The sequence below is a fragment of the Anabas testudineus genome, chromosome 7 (assembly GCF_900324465.2).
Source record: "Anabas testudineus chromosome 7, fAnaTes1.2, whole genome shotgun sequence".
NCBI classification, from domain to species: domain Eukaryota; kingdom Metazoa; phylum Chordata; class Actinopteri; order Anabantiformes; family Anabantidae; genus Anabas; species Anabas testudineus.
The window spans coordinates 17,726,338-17,751,120 of NC_046616.1; the positions used below are offsets into that span (position 1 = coordinate 17,726,338).

General features: G+C 40.9%; 1 protein-coding gene across 1 annotated transcript in view; it reads right to left on the bottom strand.

The window, feature by feature from the left end:
- Nucleotides 1-24,783, bottom strand: part of LOC113167867 (cadherin-4-like) — a 203,796-nt gene that overhangs the window by 98,799 nt on the left and 80,214 nt on the right. The window contains exon 3 of the mRNA XM_026368768.1: nucleotides 14,257-14,280. Coding sequence (XP_026224553.1) covers nucleotides 14,257-14,280 — 24 coding nt within the window. The remainder of the gene's footprint in view (nucleotides 1-14,256; nucleotides 14,281-24,783) is intronic.

Consider the following 24,783-nt stretch of genomic DNA (forward strand, 5'->3'; position numbering starts at 1 on the left):
TTTTTCATCGTTTCTATTTTCCATTTCACATATTGTATAACAGGTATAGAAACCGCAGGTATGCTTCTGTAAACCTGACAGGATGCAACACAACCATCCATCTTCCCTCATCATGACACATACTGTACTACTGTGTTGTCACTAATGGACGCGCTGATCTTTGTTCTGCCTAACCTTTTATCTTTCTTTCTATTTTAAGGCATTTCAGACTCCAAGTGCTTACGAAACCCTCAAATACATCAAACTAACTCTGCAAAGTTCAAACTATAAACTATAAACAGATAACTCAGCGTCAGGGCAGACGTTTCTAATCTTTGAACCATAATTAATTCTAATAACAGGGTATAACGGGATCCATGCCTTCCTAAAATGACTCACTTTTCATTTAGCTGTTTTTGTTTTTTTCCCAGCAGATGAGCGCTACAGCTTCTCACAGCTTATCTGACAGAGGGAACAAGTTTACAGATACGAACAGACAAATTCGACTGCATTAGGACTCCTCTCTGTCTGTCTCCACACTGTTTACATTTGTATACACAACCAATTTAGACCCCCGTCCATTCAGCTCAAGACTTTGCTGGAACTTTCTAACAACATGGAGGAAACATGTCCAGTTTGAACAGAATTATTCAGGAAATATGGAACTCACATGTGGAGTATTTAATGTTGAAAATTCATCCTAAAATTAGACCTTTGGGCTATTTCCTTTTTAACAAATCTTGTAGGAGTGAGATCTTGCAGATGAAGTGGTAGAGCATTAATAATTTATGGCTGAGCCTTTTTATAGAGCACAGCCCTTGAGATTCATAATTCTATTCACATTAGGCCTCCGAAAAAAAGTTTAAGTTTTAATAAATAGGTATTAAAACTTTAACTGATATTAATAGCACCAATTAAAGGGCATACCGTGGAGTTATGCATCATTTCTGTACTGATAGAATGGAAAACCCACTTGGCAGAACCTCCCTTAGCTCTCTATGTCTTTCACTCTTTCTCTCTCAGACACTTAAATATTTCTCTAACTCCATCACCCCCTGTCTCCTTTTCTAATACTGTAAGTGATAATAGTGATAGACGCATAATTGTAAGCACTGTGTGAAAATACAATACAGCTATTAAAGCTATCATAAAAAAAAAAAAAAGTTCAGTCTGCGGTAAACAGCAGCATTTTACTCCACCTCATCACTCCATAATCAGTTCACTGAACATTACTACTACAAGATGAGAGCACCTGACCATCCACGGTCGTGATTGATGAGCAATTTTCCTTGTCTCCCCCATTGCCGTTTCCTCTAGTGTGCCAGGTCAAATGGTGTGTGTTAGTCAGCCAATAGTCATTCATTTCAGTTTATGAAGTGGAACCTTTGCTGGATGGCCGTGCCATTAAAGACATTAGCATGCACGTCTTTGCTACAGGTACCAAAGCGCATGCATGTTGGGCTGTTTAAACCACAGCTCCATTTCACAGGTGACTGAAAAAGCCTGCGTGCATGTTAGTGCTGTTTGTTTCCAGTGACTCTCCAGTAAAAGTGTAGCAGGTCTTTTGCCATGGCCAGCTTTAGTGGCACTAGAGGGGTAATCTCTGTGGGATTGTTTTTATGTTTCTCTCTCTCTTTAGTTTGCTCTGATGCGCTACTGTGCCGAGGGAGATATGGTGGAAAGGGGTAAAAGAGAGTGTATTTCCTTTCTTCACAGGAACACAGGGCTATAATTTTGTTGCTTGAGCCAAGGGAAGGATTTGACTTGAATAATAGCTTCAGTGTTCTAATATGTGTAGGGTTTTATCCCACTGCTTGGCTAGTGTAATGCCTGAGTGTCTTGTAAGCTGATCAGCACGAACAGTCAGAGAGGAATGAGATAGAGTGGGGAAATGAAGACACAGAGGGAAGGAGAGCAAACACTTCCACTCGAGTCAGAGGGAGGGAAAGAAAGAGAGGGGCTCAAACAGAGAGAGAGAGAGAGAGAGTGGTGGTTCTGCTTCTTTGCTCCGGTGATTCCCGATGAAATTGATTCTCATACCTCCAGAGATCTCCCACTGTCCTCTTTCTCCCATCGTCCCGCCTCTATTACATACCTGTCCAGAGGATGAATGATCTACACATTACTCATGAGTACCGCTGACCGATACACGCATCAGTAACTCCCAGTGCTCTGGGACCTCACATTCACACTGAAGACAGAAACGGAAGGAGCTAGGGTAGATGTGTAGAGAAAAAGAAAAACAGTCAAAGCTAATGATGGAGATTGGAGGAGAAAGTTGAATAGAGTGAGGGAGAAACTGTCGCCACTATGACCGGGATGAGAAAATGAGTGGAAGTGTGATTAGGTCAGCCGATGGAGATGTGCAGGTGACTGCAGTTAGAAAGTGATAATAGAGGCAATGAGTTAGTGCATTAAGATGTACGCAGGGGAATGGAGGCTAAAGTTTAAAAAAAGACTGGAGATTCCCACCGAAAGAAATGAAGATTAGACTGTGAATGTAGCTCAAGGAGCTGGTGCACAGAGGGGCTTCCACCGAATAGCTCAGAGGGAGGCAATCAGAGCTGGTAAAGGCTGCGCCTGTGGTTTCAACCCTGTATTTCACCACGGTTCTCCCAGGGGGACAGGTGTCACTCGCGTGGAGAAAGAGAGCAGCCACTTTAATGAATGGAACTCTTTATCTGAGCTCGAACAGCGAGTTATTACCTACTGAGTAGACACTACGGAGCAGGCTCTATTTCCACAGCGGTGATCCCCAGGGCAGAGAAGAAGAGAGGAGGGGAGGAAGTCCATATTTGGCGCCTTATTTTGTAACAGGGTACGACATCTCTGGCCTCCATGCTCTAACAAAGCCCCAAAGCATGGTCAAACATCACAGACAAGAGAAGCATTAATGTGGACGGCTGCAGGAAAACTACACAATAATAACACCCCCTGGGAAGGCCTCAAACTGTGGTGAATCTCTGCTATTCGTTTCTGCATTTCTATTAGGGAGGCAGGAATGTTTTTAAAGTATTCATGCAAGTACCCTCATAGCATTGAAAATGCTTTTTTTTTTTTTTTGCCAGTTTAATAGATGGTCATACAAGAGATGATTTGCAGTTGCCAGAGGATGACAATTTGTAGTTCCACTCTTTTCAACACTGGGGGCAAGTTAAAGCTGAATAAATCCCTATTGGATTGGAACTTATGATATAATTTACACATTTTCAATGTGTTCAGTTTCGAATGAACCAAAATGCATTCTTAAAAAAGGGATGTGTCTGGCGCACATTGCTTTCATTAAGTCTGTAGGAAATGTCTCCTAAAATTCAAAGAAGCTGGATTGGAGGCTGAAATTAATCTTGAGAATATCTATGAGTATCTTAACCCTGTAATAGACTGACCTCACCTGCTGCCCACTGTATGCGGCACCCCTCACGTCTGTGAATAGAATTAAGTGGAGGAGGACAATGAGAATACTAATGATTATAATAATCTTTATGTATAAAACACATTAATGCAAATAGATGCAAACAATATTCTTTATAACAGATGAAAACCAAAACAAAGACAAAGAGACATAGGGAATGAGTTATGTGTAATTGTTGCTGCCTGCAGGCAGTGCAGTACAGAGCTGAAGGAAGAGGATGGAGCCAGTCTTCAGCTCCACTAGCTCTGAGAGCAGCCCAGCTCTCCTGACACTGCCTGATGGCTTTAATTGGTCTCGTCTGGCTAGGAACCGAGCACAGGAATCCCTACCCACTAATGGAGTGAGCTGCAACAACAGCGATAACTCTCGTACACTGAAGTGTGCACATACATACACTCACACAGACATACAAAGATGAGTATGCACAAGGTCATCTGTATGCAAATACGCACATTAAGAAAACATATTCTATGTGAGTATACAGATAGGGGGAAGCAGTGGCGCGATTGGCAGAGTGGTCACCCATCCACACCAGGGGTTGGCCGTTCACAACCCAACTCTTCCTGGGCATATGCTGAAGTGTCTTTGGACAAGACACTAAACCTCAAAAATGTCCACAAAAACCCCAGCCACTGAGGTAGCGCAAGCCAATGTCCTCTGGGTGCCGGTCCAAAGCCTGGATAAATGGCGATAGTTGCATCAGGAAGAAGAAAACCTGTCAAATAAATCATGATCGGCTGTAGCAACCAGCATGGGGCAGAAGAAAAAAGAAGAAGTGTGAATATACAGATACAAATGTTAGAAAGATGAGTTACTTTCTCTAGAAAGACTGTTTCCACCAGTCAGAGACTGTTGTTCAGGGACAATCCGCCACGGCCAACCAAGAAGAGGAATCAGTACCACTTATACTAGAAAAAACACTACTGCAAAGACCTTTCCGGGATTTTTGCAACTCTGCATTAATTCCATCTGGTGGGCTGATAAGCTACAGTATGCCTTGAAAGATGTAGGGAGGAAAAAATTAACAATGTAAAAAAAAAAAAAAAGGCATTATACAAAAGCTAATGTCAAATTTCCTGTTATCGTTATAATTTGAAACCAGTGCATCCAGAGAAAAATCAGTGTGTGGTGCCTATCATACATCTGAAAACTCTGAGTTGCAAAGTAAAAAAGAAAGAAGCAGAAATCTGTTTTCCACTGTTGCCTCTCTGGAGAACGATTATAGATGTTATTATTCTCCCGGACAGATGCTGTTTGTACTGAGTAGACCATCTCCAGAGCATTGCAAGATGAGAGAAAAAGAGCAAGAAAGTGAGGAGTGAGAAGAATGCAGACAGACACACTGACTGCAATGCCTCTCACAGAAGAACAGTACATGAACCTCCTTTTAATCTAATGAGCATCCGAGACAGACAGAAACCAAGACCACTCCCTGTCTTGCAGGGAAATTGTTGAGGAAAGGAAATTGCTAAAAGCTATGTAAACACACAGCGAGCCCAGCAACTATTCATAACCCAACTATCACAAACAGTCCTTGAAAAAGTACATTAATGGCAAGCAAGAAAAATCGCCTGAAGGTAAACGGGAGCAAACACGATGTGCAAATTATATATGAAAAAGAAGAGAGAAAAAATGAACTATACAATGAGAGCGGGATCTTCTTTAGCATGTAAGCTGTGTGCGTTTATTGACTGAGTGAAAATGCAAGTTCCCCATATGTCTGAAGTGCACGGAGACAAAGCTGACAGAGAAGATCAATCCACGAAACTCAACACAGCCCAGCACCAGCTGTCAGTCTAATTGCTCCTCTCCACTGTCATCTTTAGCATCACTTCCATAGTATTGCTGCACAAGCTAATAACGGTTATGTCTGAAAAAGATTCGACTTCCTCTAATGAGACTTAGATTTCCATACAGAGCACTAGCATTTTTTTTTTTCTGCAGTGGTTACAGACCTGTATGTGGAGTTAAGTTGTGTACATTATTCGTGCCATTGTGCCAATCTGAATTCGTAATGAGATAAGCAGTGTTTACTTTTCAAAGCCTTTCACATGAATTATTGATGCCAGCTGAGAGCTGATCTGTGCTTAGAATTAGTCTAGAATAATCCATTGGGCCTGCCTCTTCCTAGGTGCCATGTCACTCTCTGGTAAACCAGTTCATGGCAAACTTATGTAGCTTGGTTTCCGACGAATGTAAACCTGTTATTATTGAGTCGAATCCCAGAGAACATAATGATAAGGTGATTACAGGTCTGTTGTTTTCTTGTTGGTATCACAAAAGCTAAGGTATCCATGGATAAGGTGTAACAAGTAAATGAACTAATGCTTAATGCTTAATTTTATACGTGCGTCTTCTGTAGACTAATCATTTGCAAATATTGTCTATTATTTGCTAGTGAGTAATCCTTGATCCCATCAGGGCATCAGGGGAATATGACTACATTCCCAAAGAGACATGATGAACATCCTGATCCTCTCCTCTCGCGGTTATACCTTTTAAAACTCTTTAAAACATCATCAAAAGGGTGGTTCCTCTTCTTCTAACTCTTTGCCTCAGGTCATTCCTTTCTACCACCTGCTCTAGTCATGATATGTCTGTTCATTCACTGTGGTCTTTTACTTCCTACAATGGTCTGCGATACAGAACACCCCCCCAAGAGCCTGTCTGTGTTATGTTTCAAAACAAGGATGGTTTTGAAACCCTGGGAATTCCAGGCCGTCTGAAAGGGAGACGCAGGGCCTGAATACCTGATGCAGTAAATACATGCCACAATGAGTTTATCATCCCTTGTTTTTCTCCTGTCTCTATCATTCTCTCTGGCCAAGCTAAATCGTCCAGCAAGCCTACAGGGATGACATCTACATCCTCCTATTGTAAACTACGCTACTGTTTATATGTTTGGGATCAGAAATTAGAAATGTCCTTGTTTTCTGTGAAAACATGAAATGCATATTGAATAAGAAATAAAGTGGAAAGAATAGGAAATCTAGTTTGTCATGGTCCAAATCCTTGCTTTTGTTTTTGTCTTAGTTTTCCACACACACACACACACTACTTCTTTTTGTTTCCTATTTATCTTGTTCCTGTCGGTTTTCCTCCGTAAGGACTGGTATTTTGTTAAGTCTTTTTTCCATTTTGAGTTTCTCTTTGCCTTGGTATCTCATCAAAGAATCCTCCATTTGCAGAAGTCACCACCTCGCTGGCCTAGAACACTGGAGTTGTCAAATTTGTTGAGGTAATCTGAACAGATTTCACACCATGATTCCCAAGACACCACCCACAAGTTGGGTTGTCACTCTGCTCCCACAGCAGCTCAGTAAGGTCGAGATAAGGGGAATATTTTACTGTTTCCACCTGAATAGCAAGGAAAGGAAATGTGAGTAAGTCAATAAAACACAAATTAGAATAATTATTCGAGAAGGTTTGAAAGATGATGGAGAAGAGCTGAAGGAAGACATAACTTCTACATTGGAGAATTTCTCCCCGCAGCGCTCATCTGAGTGATGCCAAACTGTCCAGACCCTGATTTATTTTCTTGGCCCTCTTTGGTGTCAGAAAACGAAGAGGCTTTGCATCTGAAGTTTGGTAATAAACTCTTGGATTAGATCCATCCCACGGACAGAAATGAACCAGCCTGAGCAAAGAATAAAGACACGCTCCCTCAGCAGTCTGTTAGAGGCAACTGGCTTTGCCTTCTTTTTTTGTTTCTCTGTTTTTTTAACCAGTTCAACTTATTTATTCTTGGCTTGAGAATACCCATCTGCCATTACTGTGGTGACATGCCTTTGAGCATTTGATGAGGTTTGAGAGCACAGCACTATAGAAGGAAAAAGCCTGCTTAATTAGTGCAACTGTGGAGTTAGGAGATGTGTTTATCTCATTACGGGCATTTTAATGAATATTCGTATGTCTTCACTCAGACATTTATAGCAATTGTAATTTTAGGAGGAAGATATACAAAAGTGTGAAAAAGGTCAGAACTATTTCAAAAGAAAATGTGAACTTTCATGTGTAATTTGCTGCTGATTAGTTTGGCTCTGAGTTTAAAGCAAATGACAAAGGTGTGGGTAGTTGTTTCGTGTGTTACAGGTGTGTATTGTGCATCAATGTATGTTCTAGACTCACCAAGATTCTCAGCAGCTCTGTCTCAGGGCTCTCAGGTGTTCATGTACTGAGCAGAGATCGATGTACTCTGTCTTTCACTCCCTGTCTGTATCTCCCCCTGTTTCACCCTGCTGAGCTAATCCAAGCTGGCCAAATCCCTCTGCTGTGCCGGCCTAGGAGCTGTCCTGCTGGGTGCAATATGCCACCCACTTCCCTGGCATTGCTAGCCCCATAGGGCTCCAAGCCCAGATGTGGCGTCTTGTCAGTAAACAGACTAAGATGTATGAATCATCTAAGTGACTCGGAGCAGGCTGTCCTGTGACAATAACATGTTGTTAAATCATGACAAAGAATAATTTGCTCCAGTACTACTTCTCTCTTCCTAGATGGCACCACAGAGTAATCTTTCAGATACGTGCCACACATCATCAGATACAAACTGGTACACCTTTTTAATAGAGCTGCTCTACCAAAGAGAGAAAGGTTATGATAAGCTGCAGTCTATCTCTGCATAGTCAATTACACTCAGCCCGTATGGATGGCCTGAAATCTCCATCCACCAGTGCAATCAGTGTTGCACCCTACTGAGCAGAACATAGAATATCAATTTAGGTTCATCCGTCAAGGGAACAGGCTGTTCTTGTATCTAATTGGCAGTTCAGGATTAAGAACAGGATTCTATAAGAAAGAGTAGTGATCAGTTTACTTCCGTCTCCATCCTTTTGGTTATACTTGTCTCTGCTTTTATCTGCTCTCAGTCTTTGCCTGTGAAGCGTTTCAGTGATCAGACAGCCTTAATGAGCCTAAGATGTGGGTGTGTTGAGTCTCTCTGTGTGGTTTTGTCTTTATCTCTGGCTAACACTCAACTGGACATGTTGCAGGGTTTAACTTGGCAAACAACACGCATTAGCAGCCTCTTGTGAGCAATAATAAAGAGCCTTTCACATTGTTGTAAAAATCGGCTACTTTTGTCATCCTACACAGGTGACACTATCCACCGACTATGCCGTTTTTTTTTTTTTTCTTTCCACAAATCCTGTCACAGATATTTCAATTATGCTCATTGTCCTGAACTTAAATTACCATCTGTTCATCCATTCATACTGCACATACGCTGGACCTTATTAGGTAGCCTGAGAGATGCAATATAGACAAGATTGTGTCAATAATGACCCCATCTATCCTGCAGAGCACAAACAGCAGATACAAAAAATAAATAAAAAATTAAAGGTCAAAGTAATCATGGTTCTCATCACAGGGATCCAGAGTAGCATGAGCAGGACTCAGCAGTAACAAACCATAACATGTTCACACATACTTATTCGGCCATTACTACTACATAGAGAGCCTGAAAGCGACTTGTGTTTCTGAATGCATGCAGGGTTTTGAGCAGTTTCACTGCATGTAAGAAAAACATGGGAACAGGTTATTTATAGCTGAAGTACATTCAAATAAATGAAAATTATGTTTTCCTTGTAGTTTCAGGCAGCTTCAAATAGCAAAAGCAATACACTCACTGGTCACTTTATTAAGTATACCTGTACAGTCTTCTGTAATCCAACACAGCAGCTTTGTCATAAATTCTACGTTTTTGGCTGATCAAAAATAAGATGTACTGCTGGATCATCTGCGGGGGTTTGATGCATGCTGGTAACAGCATCAATAAAACATTGCAGTAGTTGAGATGAGATATGACCAAAGCCTGCACAATGAGTTGGGTTGCAAAGTCCGACAGGTAGGGTCTAAACTTTCTAATGCTGAAAAGGGCAAATCTGCATGACCTTGAGACAGAGGAGACGTGATCAGCAAAGCTCATAATCAGTAAAGATACATAATGAGACAGAGGAGTCATCCGGTGGAAAGGGCACAAAGAGCTGTGTGTTGGCAGCATAGCAATAATAAGAAAAAGCCAAGGATGTAGTATAAATGGAAGACATTAGAGGACCAAGAACTGAACCCTGCAGCACACCAGTGGAGAGGCAGCGAGAGTTAGAAAATTGCTTCTGCCAAGATACCTTGAAGAATCGCTCAGATAAGTAAGACTAAAGCTAAACCATCTGGTGGGGAACCACGTCCCCAGCTGCAGATAGATCAAGTAAGATTAAGACGGAAGACTGAGCCCCCGCTTTTGCAGCCGACAAACAAAATAGACAAAAATACTGTGTACATTTCACCGTTGTGTTAATATTAACGCTGGTGAGACTTGTCATTTACTTTAATTGTGAACATATGGTCATTAAGTCAGAAGAAAACATAATCTGGTTGCAATTACCTCGTTCCCACAAAAACTATTTGTGATTGCTGTTTAGTAGTATAGGAACGTACTTTTTACTAGACTGGGTTGATTATAAAAAGTATATGTATTGCATGTCTAGTTTAGTAAAGGGTGGAGTAATTTGACACAATTTAAAAGAATCTGGAGATAATAAATGAATCCTGTCATAAAATATACTTGAAGTTGTGAAGGTTAAGGCAATCATCGTTCACCCACCCATTCATAAATACCACTGTCTGAAACATATGATGATGAATTAATAATGACAAACTTATGCACCTGCTCTACCAAGGTAATATGAATAGTCAGTTTTAAAGTCTGCAAAAATCTGCAAAATGAAAACATTGAACAATGTTTAATTCCTTCATAGGGGTTTAACTGCATTAATTATTTCACAAGCACAGACAAGGTCTCTCACACATCACTAGATTCACCCTAGCTACAACCTAATGTAATGTTTATTATTATATCTTTAAACAGCCTATTATAAAAGTTACCAGAACATCACAAAAGGAGGAAAACAATGCTGAAAGCAACTAATAAACTTACAAACTCTGAGCTTTGGCCTTAAGCCACAACAATTATTAGTTACTACTGATACGTAAGTGATTGGACATTGGATCTTAATTAAGCTAAGTTGCAAGTAAATCCAATTATCAGACAGTGTGTTGCATACAAGAGAAGAAATCTGAACTACTATCTAGCTAACAGTCTCTTTCTCTTCATGGTAGTTTTGCTTCAGCTCAACTTCTTTTTAAATCGAAGAAAGCGTATCTTTAAAACTGTACTTCCAGAAGTGCTTTTAAGGAGGCTTTACAAGCCGAAAGCTACACCAGAGTCTGAGCAGCAGCAGCCACACAATTCACAGAAATGCACATACATTTAATTCAAATCCTCTGTCTTAAGATTCCTCAACTGGAGCTAAACAGGTACTTTCACAAGAGGGAGAGAAAATGGTTTGAATACAGAACATGGTTCCAATTTAACAACGGAAGTGAGATGTTGAACCAAATGTAATGAGGGAGAGATCTGGAGATTTAGAGATTTAGGGAGGAGAGGGGTTGGAATCGAGAGAGAAATTGAAGAAAGTTGAGAACAGTGTAGTTTTCCATGTGTAGATGTAAGTTGACAGGTAAATTAGCATGTGTGACTAATGGGGCAAGAAGCGGCCAAGACCTCGTAGGAACCCTTTCACTTTGACAAACCGGCAGCTTGCTGACCCAGCCATTACTTCTGTCATTCCACTTCTGTTTTAGCATTTAAACACACAAACACACACCCTCACATTTTGACACTGATGCACATATTGGCAAGCCACACTCCAGTACAAGCACATATTAAGCTGCCATGCATGGGAACAAAGGAGAAGAACGTAATCTAACAGGATTTAGAATGAATCGAAGATAGGTGTTAAAAAGTTCAAGGTGGTGCAAGAATCTTGGCCTTTAGACTGACCTCCGGCAGTATTAGTCACTATTGTAAACACTTCTATGTGTATGTTATGTCATGTTCGAGTCATAAATAAATAATACACATGCACAAGCGAGCGTGCATGTGTGCCGCCTGTGTCTGTGCACTTGCATAAATGTTTAGGGATCTGTTTAAGAGAGACCATATTACCACATATCGCTGTGCCCATCTTTTCAACGTGGGTGTCTGGATGTTTCATTAATCACTGATGGCTTCGGAGAATAGTGCCACTGATCCCCGTCAGAGGAATAAGGGGCCTGACTTCATTAGCCCTGTTAGCACTAAGCTGCTTTACCCTCACTCACGCCTGGCTTAACCTGCACATTGATAAATGCTGAGAGGAGAAGGACAGATAGGCAGTCTGAAAGAGAGTGAAACAAAAGGAAATCGGGGACAAAGGCATTTAAAGGGAAAGGCAAAGGTGCTGAAGTCAGGTACAGAAGATAAGAAGGAAAAAATTAGGAGGGGAATAGGAGAGCGTGGAGCGTGTGAACCTGGAGTTTTCAGAGGCAGGAGACAGGATAGGGTTCAAAGTGGTGTTTGAACTGAGAGGGATTTACAAATGCAAAAAACCAGCAAAACAATCAATTAACTTCTGTTGCAATTAATCAATTATTACGCTGGCACACTGACAGCCCTGAGTGCTTAACTGAGATTCCAGCGTGAGGCTCTTATATGCTGAAGAATTAGCGCTGACCTCTGTGCAGACATATGCGTCTACACTTACGCACGAGCTCATTTGTGCGTGCGCACATGCCCCTAAGCACATTAATATATGCGCACACATCTTTGGTCTCAGCCAATTTCTCCAATAGATTCAACTGGTTTTCCTCCCACCAGCCTCCACCCTCTACTCTCAGTCAGTCCCTTTCTCCTGCCAGCAGAGGTTTGTTGGCTGGCTTAAGTACGCCCACAGAACCCGGAGGGACAGCCCGTGACGGATGGCACTACGTGTGACTCCGATTCGATTTAGCCCATTTGATAAATTTATTGCTGGCATTTTGAAAATGAAATTAAAGGGACATCTCCTAGAGACTGTTTTTCCAGCGCAGGTGCCATAAATATACTTCATTTGGCAGAAGAGAGGGAGAAGGAGTGTAAGGGGGTGGAGAGGTGTTGGATAAAGGATGTCATGGCAGGGGGGTTGGTGGGCAGAACGTGGGGATGTTTCACACTCAAGAATAAGGTCACATTCTAATGAGGTCCCGTATTAATCATGATACTGGTGGAAACAACAGTGAAGGTTGTTCTCCCACAAGCTGAATATTACCTGTGCCTAAACTCTGTGCTGTCTTTCAGTCTCGCACATTTATTGTAGCACTGTACTCTATTAACAGGAGACCCACACATTTATAACGTTGAATGCTGATGAATTGAGACTGCGGCTTGTTGACATCAATGTGCGCCAATGTGCACAAATGTCCTGCTTTCTCTATCTTTCACATAAATGCACATATGTTCAGGCTTAGATGGCAGCCCTTTAAAAAAAGTTGCGCACGCAAATACATGATTTATGTACATTATCTTTGCCTCAAGGCCTCATGGCTCTTCAGTAGCGATGGCACTGTCACAGCTGCATAGCCATCTGTAACTCACAGTGTATGAATGGATACAGCGGGTTATTTTTTATTTTTTTCCTCCATGGCATGCTCTGTGTGTGGGCTTGAGAGACAGCGAATGTTTGTGTTGATGCGTCTGACTTCACATATTGGAAACGGACATATTGGAGCTGCACACACAGAAAAACAGACGTAGTTACAACAGAAATGGACACATACATGCAAAAAAAAAAATGCAAACCATCAGCACTGCGTTGCCTTATTTATCTCCCCCCTAATTCAGAAATGTATGTGAGGGTGGCTGTGGCGGGATGATGTACATCACGTCAGCCTCTGCTCCCCTTCAACATCTATCAGAGAGCAAGGCTCGGGCAGCGCACATCACTTACCTTTATGGGCTCAACTGACAGCATCGTACACAGCACAGTCATCACATACATGGGGTGCACAACAGTGTGTACGCGTGTGGGTGAAGCGCACTGAACAACCTGTCACACAGATGTACTCTATCAGTGCTCTTACATCGCTTCTACAGGCAGCTTCAGCAGATCTGAAACTTTGTGAGGTGATAAATGTGTTTCACTGTCCCCGAACAACCTCCTGCTGTTTATTTATTTATTTATTTTTGCGAATATACATGTTGTGCACATTATATCACATCCAGGTGACAATGAAAATATTTTCACCTGCGTTCCTTTCTGCTGTGGGAAGCGCTCGCACAAAACAACACCTAACTTCTTATAAGCGCAGCAGGGAATCAAAGAAAGTTTCAACAAAATCAGCAGGGAGTTCTCCTGACTGATTGTCTGCTTCTGCTTTGCAATCACTGAGCGTGACACACCCTCTGCCATTACCGCTTCTCCACTATGAAGACTGGAGGCCTGGGACTGCTCGGTGCATACACCTGCAGGCTGCCACTCAGAACAAGACCCCTGGAGCTGTTTAGACAGTTTGACTGTCTGGCCCCATCATCTTACAAAATCAAAACAGCCTACAGGTACGTTGTTGGAAACAGCTCCCCTAACCGCGCATCACCGTCTCTCCCAGAAGATCCACTATGCAAAACGATCACCTCCCCCAACCTCGCATTAACATACACATGAAAGTGTGGAGGAGTTTAAACAGAACTGTGATTAGTCTGAGCATAAGACTTACACAAAGCAATGCATAAACACAGACTGGGTGCTGTCTATCATCGCAGGATAGCAGGATAATTTAGATCTAGGTGTCAGTGGGTGTGAGTGATTGACTTTGTAATCAAACAGATTGTTCTGTAACAGAAACACTGAATGACTCAATTTCCAATCAGCATCAACAACGCCATGAAATGTTTTTTTTTCCCCATCTTATTAGTAAAAACTGGGAATCCAGAGACACACAGAGCAGCACACCCACATGTCCCCCCATCTGAATTGCACAGGGATCCACAGGTGACTGATTGAGTGCTGTCTTACCTTTTTGTGATGACACCGTGGTATCTGCAGATAAAAGAGAGGAAACAAACAGAGGAATGTGTTAAGAGCTGACAGGCTGCAGTGTAGCATAAATATAAAATGCAGGAGATGACAGCCATGGTGGTGATTTGCTGGGAGGGAAACGAGCTACCCAAGAGAAAAAACAGGGGTTGTACACAACCGGGGAGGTGGGACCTCTCTCTCTACTACCTACCACACTCATGCATGCTTAGTTGTGCCTGAATGCATAGGCACACATAGGGATTCATACAATGTGTTCTGAGCAATGCATACAAATTCACAGAGCAGAGTTTTTTCCATAAGAATCCATAAGAAAAGACAGGGTGGAGAAAAAGATCTGAGCAAGCACACTGAACAGAGCCCTCAAGATCAGAGTCTCCAGACCCCTGGAAACCCTTGATCACAATTTACCCTGAGTGAGCTTTATAATAATATATAATGAAAATGCCACTGAGGTGCAGAGAGACAAAGCAAATCAAATGCAAAGTAAATATTTTAGGTTCTTCCAGCCTAGTAGAAGCAGTGCTGGCTCACAAGGCTTGGATCAAAACATGAGTTGCTTTGTGGGAAGGATGTACTGCACCGTGTATCACAGAACATTTATTTAAAGAAAAAGAAAGTAACAACTGAAGGAGAAAAATACTGTAAATCCACCTTATTGTTCTCATAAAATATTTACAAGGACGGTGTTAAGTGTGTGTCAGTGCGGTGTGTAAGCTGCCAAGTTTTCATTTTTATTTAATAGACTTGTCAAACATTCAGCAGAGCGATAATAAATGTAAAAAATAAATGTAAAAAGAAAAAAAAACTTTCTTATAAAAAAGGAAAATGTACTTTCTGCAGTTCAAATCCTTAAGAACATTAGTCTACTGGCCATATGCCTAAAAAGCCCAAACGGCCACAGACATTGGAGGAGAATAATTGAATCCGGATGGATTTGTGGTGTGCTGGACTGAGGAAGTGATAATCCAAAGCTCTGCCTAATTGCCAGAGTAAAGATGGCGTCCATTGTGGTGGTGGTGTCGAGTGTTTATGAAGGCAGTGTGGCGTGGGATTGGACCAAGCATTAGGGCTTTACACACTTTTATTTTGCGAGGTGTTACAGTGGATTTAAGCAAATATTGTCCCTCTGGTTATTACATGGTCTGATTGTCTGCTATGTGACTGTCCATAAGCTCTGCATGTCTACCCTAATCTGAGAGGAGGCTTCAAATAATTAGTTAGTGAAGCACTCTTACAGCCCAGTGCAGTCATCCAAGAAAGAAATAAAAAATAAAGACAAACAAGAAGAAGGAAAAAGAAGAATCCTTGCCACGAAGACTTACTGTACAAACTCTCATCCCTGTTAAAACCTTCTATATACTGTAGGTGTATAGGCAATAAAATATTACCCAGCATGTCACAACCACTGACCCTTAACCTACTCTTCTTGTAATTGGTTATGTAAAGACTACAGTGTGTCAAATAGTGTGTTCTGCTGAGTGTAAGCAGTGTGAGCGCACTGTCAGAAAGTTGGAAAATCTACACAATATTCCAAAGATTCAGAAAAGGAGAGACATTGTTACTATAGTGAAACAGTTTCTTCCATCTTTGCTTCTTGATTGTGTGTTATCACACCGGCAAGCAATGAAGATGCTCGTCTCCTCAAGCCGCCAGGTGACAGTTGACGCCTTAGGAAGGAACGCTAATATGTACTTTAATGATTTAAGATAGTAAATACTATTATTAAGAAGTGTGTCACTTCCTGTCATATATTAAAGTAACAGCACTCTTTTGATAATGACAAATAATTAACAAATTCCCCGCTTGTGGATAGTGAATAATGAAAGGAAACAAGCACTTCTCCCCTCTCTGGAACTTGCTGGGTCAGACACCACGTTGATGGTGTCAGCACACATAAATAACTCTGCTGCTGTTTAAGGAGGTAAAGAAAAACCTCCATCATTGATTATTGCATTTCTCCCCAGCTTTTAGTGGCTTATATGGATTTAGAGACTAATTTCCAGTGAATATGCGAGTGCCATTTTGATGCGACCATACACCTACAGCAGTTCTCCTGTGGGTTTGGGTATTATGTAAAGTAGGCCATATGTCAATACGGATTTTCCACTGCAAATGATGTAACATTAAGGTTGTCCAAAAGCATGCCTGGGGACAGTTAAAGCCAAGATGCACTTACAAAAAAAAAAAAAAAGGAAATCAACTTTTACAAGCTGTTTTCCTTTATCATTTAGAAATTACCCTTAGTAAGAGTAATAAGAGGTGCAAGTGAGTTAGATCAAGGGAGACTAACTAAATACTTTGCCTTGGCCAATATAAAGACCCCTTCTTAGCTTCTTTAATACCTTTGTTCACAGTGAAGATTTGTCATATAGTTTGGGGTCCTCAGACACCAGTAAAATTAGCTCCTCCATTGTTTTCCCCAGTGCGGTTCCTGTAGTTGCCATGGACACACTAAGTGGTAAGCTAGAAAATCTGAACAACCACCAAACTGCCACCAAAGCATTTTCTCTCTCTATTTGCCACTTAGGTCTGTCTCACCAAGGGAAAAGTTATTTCGAAAACCTTGGAGGAAGTAGTCGTAACCACCGGACTAAAGGAACTTTTACATCATCACCCAATTAAAATAAATGAATGAACAATACGAGTGGTCTACACCTTAATCTGTGCCTCCATGTAAGTGGAGAGATCTTTTGTCACTGGGCATTTTAAAGAGACCAGCAAAAAAAAAAGAAGGAGGAGAAGAAGAAAAAAATAAAAGAAAGCATTTTATCCTCTAATGCTGGCACATGATAAATACCGCAGTGCAAAAAGTGCTGTGTTGTACAAGTTGACAAATACTTTGTACCATAGATGACTGTCACTGCCAGTTTGTTGTCAGCACTTTTTGCACAGTTTGGCACATTTCGCACCATCTGTCACATGTGAGCATCAACATTAAGGACTGTATTTGCAAGACAAGCTTCAACTTGATTGAGAAAGTGTCCGCTCTCTGTGACCAATGAGCTGTTTCGGTCGACCATTACCGCGCGTCTCAAAGAAGAATCGACACACCTGCACCACACAAGATTGAAGCCATAAACATGATGTGATGGATTAAACTTTAGTTAATGATGATAGTGGGAGCCATCATGAGAGAGCAGCTGAAAATTAGCATCTCCACACTAAAATTGATTGGATTTTGTTCTCCCCCCCATCTTATGTTCATACATTCAGCTTTGCTTACTGTTCTGTCACATTTTGCTACACCTCTCTTTAATATGATGACATTTTGACAAACATATGCTGTTCACAGTACTAGTCTCTGTTCGCTCAGCCCTTGCCAGTCCTAAGGAATCACCTCTGCTCCTTTACATACAACCTAATAGACTGATTGAATTAAACTGCTACAGGAAACCTGTCTTCTATTGACCTCTTAGATTTGTGGCCTTACAGCAGTCCGCTCTGGGGATAGTTTTAATTACAGTCAGAAATTGGGTTCGATTTTATCCCCATCATGAAGTGACAAATCCTTCCAGCTAATCATCGCTCCATCAAGACAAGTGAAAACCACATCATCACTGGAAGGCGCTGCAAGTGTGCATTTTTCAATATAGCTTCATTGAGTGAACATAGCAGCATTTGTGTGGACGTGCACACGAATGCAATTATATCGTGTGAGCGAGCGGCATATGCGTCGTGTGGCGGCTGCAGTGGAAACAAATGCAGCTGTCTTTATTTGATTAAACACTACAGATGTATCGTCGCTATGATGTAATTAGGATTAATTCCAACACTGTAGCCGCTCATCTCTTAATCACACTTACTGGTTGACAGTGACGGCCCATCAGTTAAAGCTATGCACTAAAGATGCCACTATGTGATGAACGGTGACACAGTGGCACTAATGACACTACTATGTGATCCAGGTCAGTGGTCCGTTTTCACCACTGACTTGGTTGTTAACGATTTTCGGAACACTAATCGATGGTACAGATCGTCTTCGCTGAGCTTAATTTGTTGCGTGTGTAAACACCCTAATCTACACACGTGCACGTCGCAATGCCCAACCACAGTACACACATGGGTTGTGTTCTATGTGTGCTGTAAAGTTTCTTACATTATTGATTGCCAGCTTCCATTGCTGGGGAAATTACTGTACATCCTCGGTGTCTAAAGTGGATTTTTTTTTTTCTTCACATCTCCTGAGAGAAAAATCCACAACCACTGTTATTCCGTCAGTGACAACAGGTGATTGTTGGAAACAAGAAGATGTCACCTTTAGCAGGAAGCCCTCAAATTACAGTTCAGATGAAAAGTCAATGACAGCCAAAGACCATCATCCAGACAGACAGAGGCAGCTTGTCACTGCCTTCAATCATTACACTGAAACTTTTGTGTGTTTAACCATAGATGGAAAAAACAACTTAAACTTTAAAGTTCAGTTTAAAAATCAGCTTCATCTTCAATAAAGTTCAACTTATATTTCAAAATGCACTTTCTTGCAATTGACTGTGCATAATTCGCAAAGCCAGGTGTTTCGGTACATACACATATATAAATGTACTCAACATGACCTTGACTACTGTATTGTTTTTTTTTGTTTGTTTGTTTTTTTTCGAAAACACTTACATGCAATAATTCATTAAACAAAATGTTTAAAAGCACATGCCTGTGCTCTTTCCAGAGAAGAAAACAAGGAGACAGAACACAACCCTAGGTTTTAATTAGCTGAGCAGAGCACACGTTCATCTGCTACGTATGCACAGGGAGAGTGGGGAGTGCTGCCTTCTTGCTCATTATGTACTAATGAGTTGTCTATTAATGAAAATGGAAAGCATTTATTTTGTGAGCACAAAGGGTTCAGCTGGATTAATTACTGCACTACAGCAACAAAATGAAAACAGAAAGTGCAGCATCACTCTTGTGTGGCACATTACCCATTAACCAACTGTTATCAAGGCCTGGCGAATGGTGCTGCACAACATACACTAAAAACACTAAAACTCTTCATGCGAGCCATTAAAACTTTGTGTGAACTGCAATTGTGACAACTTCTACATACTTTTTGTGATGCACATATGCTTATTCTTATGAAGGCATGTTGCCTCATCAAACATTTTATTGTGTGTAGGACATCAACGCTAGATCCTCTTCACACCATTAAGCCTTAATTTCGCCAGCACCTTTGTTTGCACAGTAAAAAAGGTTGGAGTGGAAACTATGGTCTGTTGTTGTTGCACTGGTTTCACACTGGTTGTGTGGGTGCTCTAAAGCCTTGTCTGCATCAGATTATTGGCATTACCTGTATTTATGGAAAGATGCACACCAAACTGCTATCTGGTCAGACTTTAATTAGCCAAAACATCTCCACTACCAGGTACCTCTGACCCTCTTTTTCAAGAGTCTCCTCCTCCTTTTGTGCCTTAAAAACAGTAAGCTGGAGTGTCTTCTGCTACGATGCTGCTGCTCGAGTTTCTGTTAATATTTTTATATATTCTGTCGGCTGCTTCTACTGCGCTCCATCATGTGTGCATCAACCTAACTGAGGCGGCTGTAAGTCTTCTAGCCACATAATCTGTTTGACGCAATACTATTCTTGTGTTGTCTGTCAAAACATGGAATAGGTGACTTCTGTCGACCATGTTTCAGACTTCCATTGAAATATTATCAACCGTAATTAAAGCTAGAGCTATTTCGCAATAGGCTTTTTATCATTTTATTGTCCAGCCCTAACTGACCTTATTGTATTGCATTTAACACAGATAAAACAATATTCAACATTTTGTATTTTCATTCAAAAGACACCTAACAAAGTCAACATAAACTGTTTTTGGGGGAGGAAAAGGACAAAGAACTGGGGAACTTGCTCTATAGAGGCAAGAAAATGTGACTCTGAAAGATGCCTCATCCTGAAGTAATACAGCAGAAGAAAATGTCATCCCTGTGGTGGTAATATACTTCTGTTGTGTTGCATCTCTTTTCAAATGGTGATCAGAATCATTTTAATAGCCCACTAATAGGTTGATTTCCCACTGGGCTCTCCTTGGAGAGGTCAGGGGCATGGGGAGCGTGTGGGCTCTGGCAGCCTCAGCAGATGGTTCTTGATCAGATATTAGAGGCTGGGCAGCGAGGTCGTCTGGCTGTGAGCATTCTGCCCTGCCTGGGGGATAACAACCCCGTCTGAACCTCCAGTTCCAGCTCTGGTTCCAGCGCCAGACGAATGGCTCTGTGTCCCAGCCAGACTGCAGGCACATTGGAGCAGTGACAGACTACTGTCCTTAAGCCTTGTGACAATCTGGGCAAAGCAAACTCAGAAACATGCTGTCTGCTGTAGTTTATTTTCCTCCAGGAATTAATTTCACCCTTCTTGGGCTTCTACGTGATTCGATGACAAATGCTTATGTAATTGCAACCATTGTCTGTTCTCTCTGTAAAAATAATCACACTGATAACCAAAACCCTACTTAGCTGGATTTGAAAGAGAAGCTATGCTTTGATTTCCATCGCTCACTGTCCCCATTGTAGCGACGTCTGGAGGGAAGATCATTCAGTCATTACATAGTGGGAATGTATTTAAAAAACTAAATGATTTGAAGCATCAGTTGTGCTGTTTGAGACGATAGACAGTATAACAAGGATCAAGTCTTTGTTACTAAAATTGAGTATTAATCTGAGAGTGTCAGCGTGACAGTGTGTTTGGTTAAAAAAAAATAAAATAAAAAAAAGACAAATCCTACTTAGACGACTATGAATCGCCTCTAGTTAATCTCCATTTTCTTCAACCTGCCTCATCTGTCTGTCTCCTCCTTCATCGACAAAGCCGCAAAGAAAGCAGGGTGAATAAACACGACAATCTGGGCTTTATTTATCCGTTCCCCTGCGACAGTGGCAGTCTAAAATGGCAGGGCTTCGGATATGACCTTCAGTTAAAGTGGTTCTCCATCAGTCATCACTGCCACCCACAGATCAGACAGTGGATGAGAAGTAGTGGCACCCTCCTCCTCCACCCTCCCCCATATCTCGTCTCCTCACCCTTTTTAACTCCCCAAACAGTTGTCCACAAGAGAGTTCTTTTTATTTTACTTTCCTGTCCCACATTATTAGTTACTTTCTCTCCTTTTCCTCCCCTTGACCTTATCTTTATTTGGCAACTATTTGGATGTCTCTCTCCTCATCACCTTGTCCAGTTATTTCCTTGTTGTGTGGGATACAGGGACTGTAGCTCATGCTGAAACTGGTAAAAGCGCTGGATGCTTAAAAGCAGCTTTGCTGTGGCTACTTACCTCATGTCTGATTATGTTACACAACAAAACACCAAGATTTGTGTTTCTCTTTATATTTATAAATCAGCCATAGTGAACAATTAAGCTTTGGATTACAGTATTCACAAAGACAAAGTAGTTAAGAGTGGCCATTTTACATAATGGAGGCATAAACCCCTCATGATAATACACTTGAATCATCTCAGCAGCTTAAACCCTAACCCTGTCCATGCTTTTCATAAATTCAACACAACGTCATACATCAAATCATTTTTTTTTGTGTGTGAAAACCAAGGTCTACTCTACTTAACAGATATTTTGCAGATAACGCTCTCTTAAAAAACGGTATTATCCTGAAAGAAATTAAATATTGACAGAACCACGGGGCTTTAAATCACTGATTTAGATAAAAGGTAAATCCAGACACTACAATAAGTTAGTCAGCCGTACATGTCTCAGACTCAAAAAAGAGGAGATAGTGTTTAACAGCTGTACCACATTATTTCAATTTTAATAATCAGGCAAAAAAAAAATAATGTTTCCACAAAATATCAAATGCAGTCATCACTGTAACAAAACAGATTCTGATTTATTGTTTTAGAATAAATACATTCTCTCATAATTGTTCATTGCCTATCATTTCATAAACCCATCCACACAAAATGATGTTTTTATTTTCACCTGGTGCACTTCTCTAAAAAACCCTAGTAGTAAAGGTTCCAGCATGAGCCAGATAACTACTAAGGGTCTGAGGTTAGATTGTTGCTCTCCATGCTATTCATTCAGTCGGAGCACACAGTATATACCTTGAATATAATGTTGTCCCATTCTTGTTATTCTTAACGTGTAACAAAATGCTAAATAAACTATGTGTTGAAGTGTTGAAATCTGGTGAAGTGTAAAAGTCAATATGTTTGGTCTGACTGTCAGAATAACAGGAAGGATGAACATATGTTAACATTTCCAGGATGACTGTTGAAGACAAATGCACTGATGTAAAAATGATGAGCGCCAAAATAACAGCAAAGTACTGCACATCATTGCCAATTTTTTTGCAATCCTTTGTTTCTTTTCAGTCTGAAGACATGTGATACCTGTACATTTAACAGCTTGGTTTTATTGTATTTATTTGATTAACCCTATCATATTAACTCCTAATACATTATATTCTGCATTAAAATACATTATTTATCGTGCAGTGGTGACGCAAACCTAGTGGAACTGTGTGCATCAAGCTACCAAACATGTGATAAGACCAGGAGCACAAGCCACCTGCCATTCACATGTGATGCAGCGATGTGGTAAAGTCAAATCTCACACAGGCTCACTGCTGGGCAAATAAAATCCTCACATTATAGTGTGCGCTGTTTATTGCATCATCAATTAAAAAGGACAATTTGTCATTTGACAGTTAAGTGAATGTCCTGTAGATGTTTGTATTTCATTAAGCCTAATAACACTCATCTTCTCATAGGATGTTTTTATAATGTTCGACACGCAGTAAATGAGAAACTGTAACACGTAATGTCTAGACATACTTCATTTAACTCCAAATATACAGTAGTAGAATCCAACAGTGAAATACATTGTCTGACAGTGTGAAGTGAAGCAATATTTTTCCACTATCCACTGTCTCTGACAAAACATGCCAAAAACAAAGTGTGGTTCATACTTTCAGCCAGCATTGCTGCAGAGTTTCTATAAACCACTTGTGGATGCACTGTAGCAGAACATGTAAACCAGCCACACAACAGCCTCGGGGCGGGTGCAATAGCTACAGTGGCTGCTACCTGAATGTCTAATTCAGAACCGAGGACAGCTCCTAAAGCCTGAGGAGGATAAGGTGGCTGGAGGAAAACACAATCCACTCCAAGTGTCTACTGGCTACTGAATTCCAGTGCTTCTGCTGGTGTGCAGGAATGTATTTATACTGCAACGTACGTTTTACCTCGATGATCTCATCATGGATGTGTCACATTTGCCGTGCTGTACATTTATTATTATATTATTGTAACTACAGAAACTGCCATTATATGCTTTCAATAATTATTTGATATGCTGTCCAGTGACAATGGCAAAGTGTGAACAGCAAATGGCTTCGCTACATTACAAAATTCAAATATGTATGGATTCTTTTAAGGAGACTCTTTGTTGTGTGATAATTATCCCGCCAATGGAAACATGGTTACGTTCTGTTTTGTGATGAAGAATAATGTAAAAATACAGAGATAGCTTTAGAGTTACGGGAAAAAAGAATTGCTTACAACTTACTAAAAAACAGGTAGCGTGGTGTCAATGCCATAACACTGTGCATAGTCATTATTTTCTTTGTTGACATGTTGAATTTTACATTAGTTCCCATAGTCGCTGCAATGTCTCGATGGTGAAGGATAAATCAAACTTCAGACAGGAGGCCCATCATCAGTGAAGCCTTAAATTGCCCAGCATGTGGAAAGAAGTGTTAGTTGGTTAGAAAGAAAGAGCCAAGCACCAACAAGAACCCATTATGTGAATGTGTCCTGTTGAAGCTGCATTTTGTGATCTTGGAATACTGTTTGACCACCTGTTGTTTTATGGGCTCTGACAATCAAACATTTCTCTCTTATATACTCTAATCATCCTTACTGAGGTACCACTGTGCAAAGATGAGGAGGGGAAAACTGTCCTATCGTAGATGTTCTATCTGCACTTGTTGCTGTCCTCTGCAGGGGGAACTGTAGCACTCTTATGATGACAAAGGAGGGAGAAAGAGTAGGCTGAGATAGTTGGGTGGCTGCAAGCTATACAAAAGTTAAGGGAGGGCAACAAAAAGACAGGAAGTCAGGAAAACTAAGACTAATTTTCTCAGTGGAAGAGTAAGAGAAAACTTGTAGGGAGGAGCAGAAATGTAGTAATGCAAGGCCAGCTGAGGGCTCAACACACGGTGTCACTGTAAATCAAGGGCCCTTTTTATTTATACCCTGGTATTAGCTGCATGACATTTCAGGTGACGACTGTACATTAGATATAAATCACTTTCAAAACATCTGGCAGATCGACAGTTAGATCTTTTTACTAGTTTTGCACATTTAGACATGATTCGGACTCTAACACAATTGATGCACATCTAGTACAACATAAGCATAACTGACTATGTATGTAGTGTCCTTTTCTCCCCTATATTCCAGCTTTGTATGTCGTCTCTCTAAGTTTTGTTAATCTTTCTCTTTTTTTTAGCATATTAAAGGCATAACATATATTTTCTAAATCTTAGTGGATATAT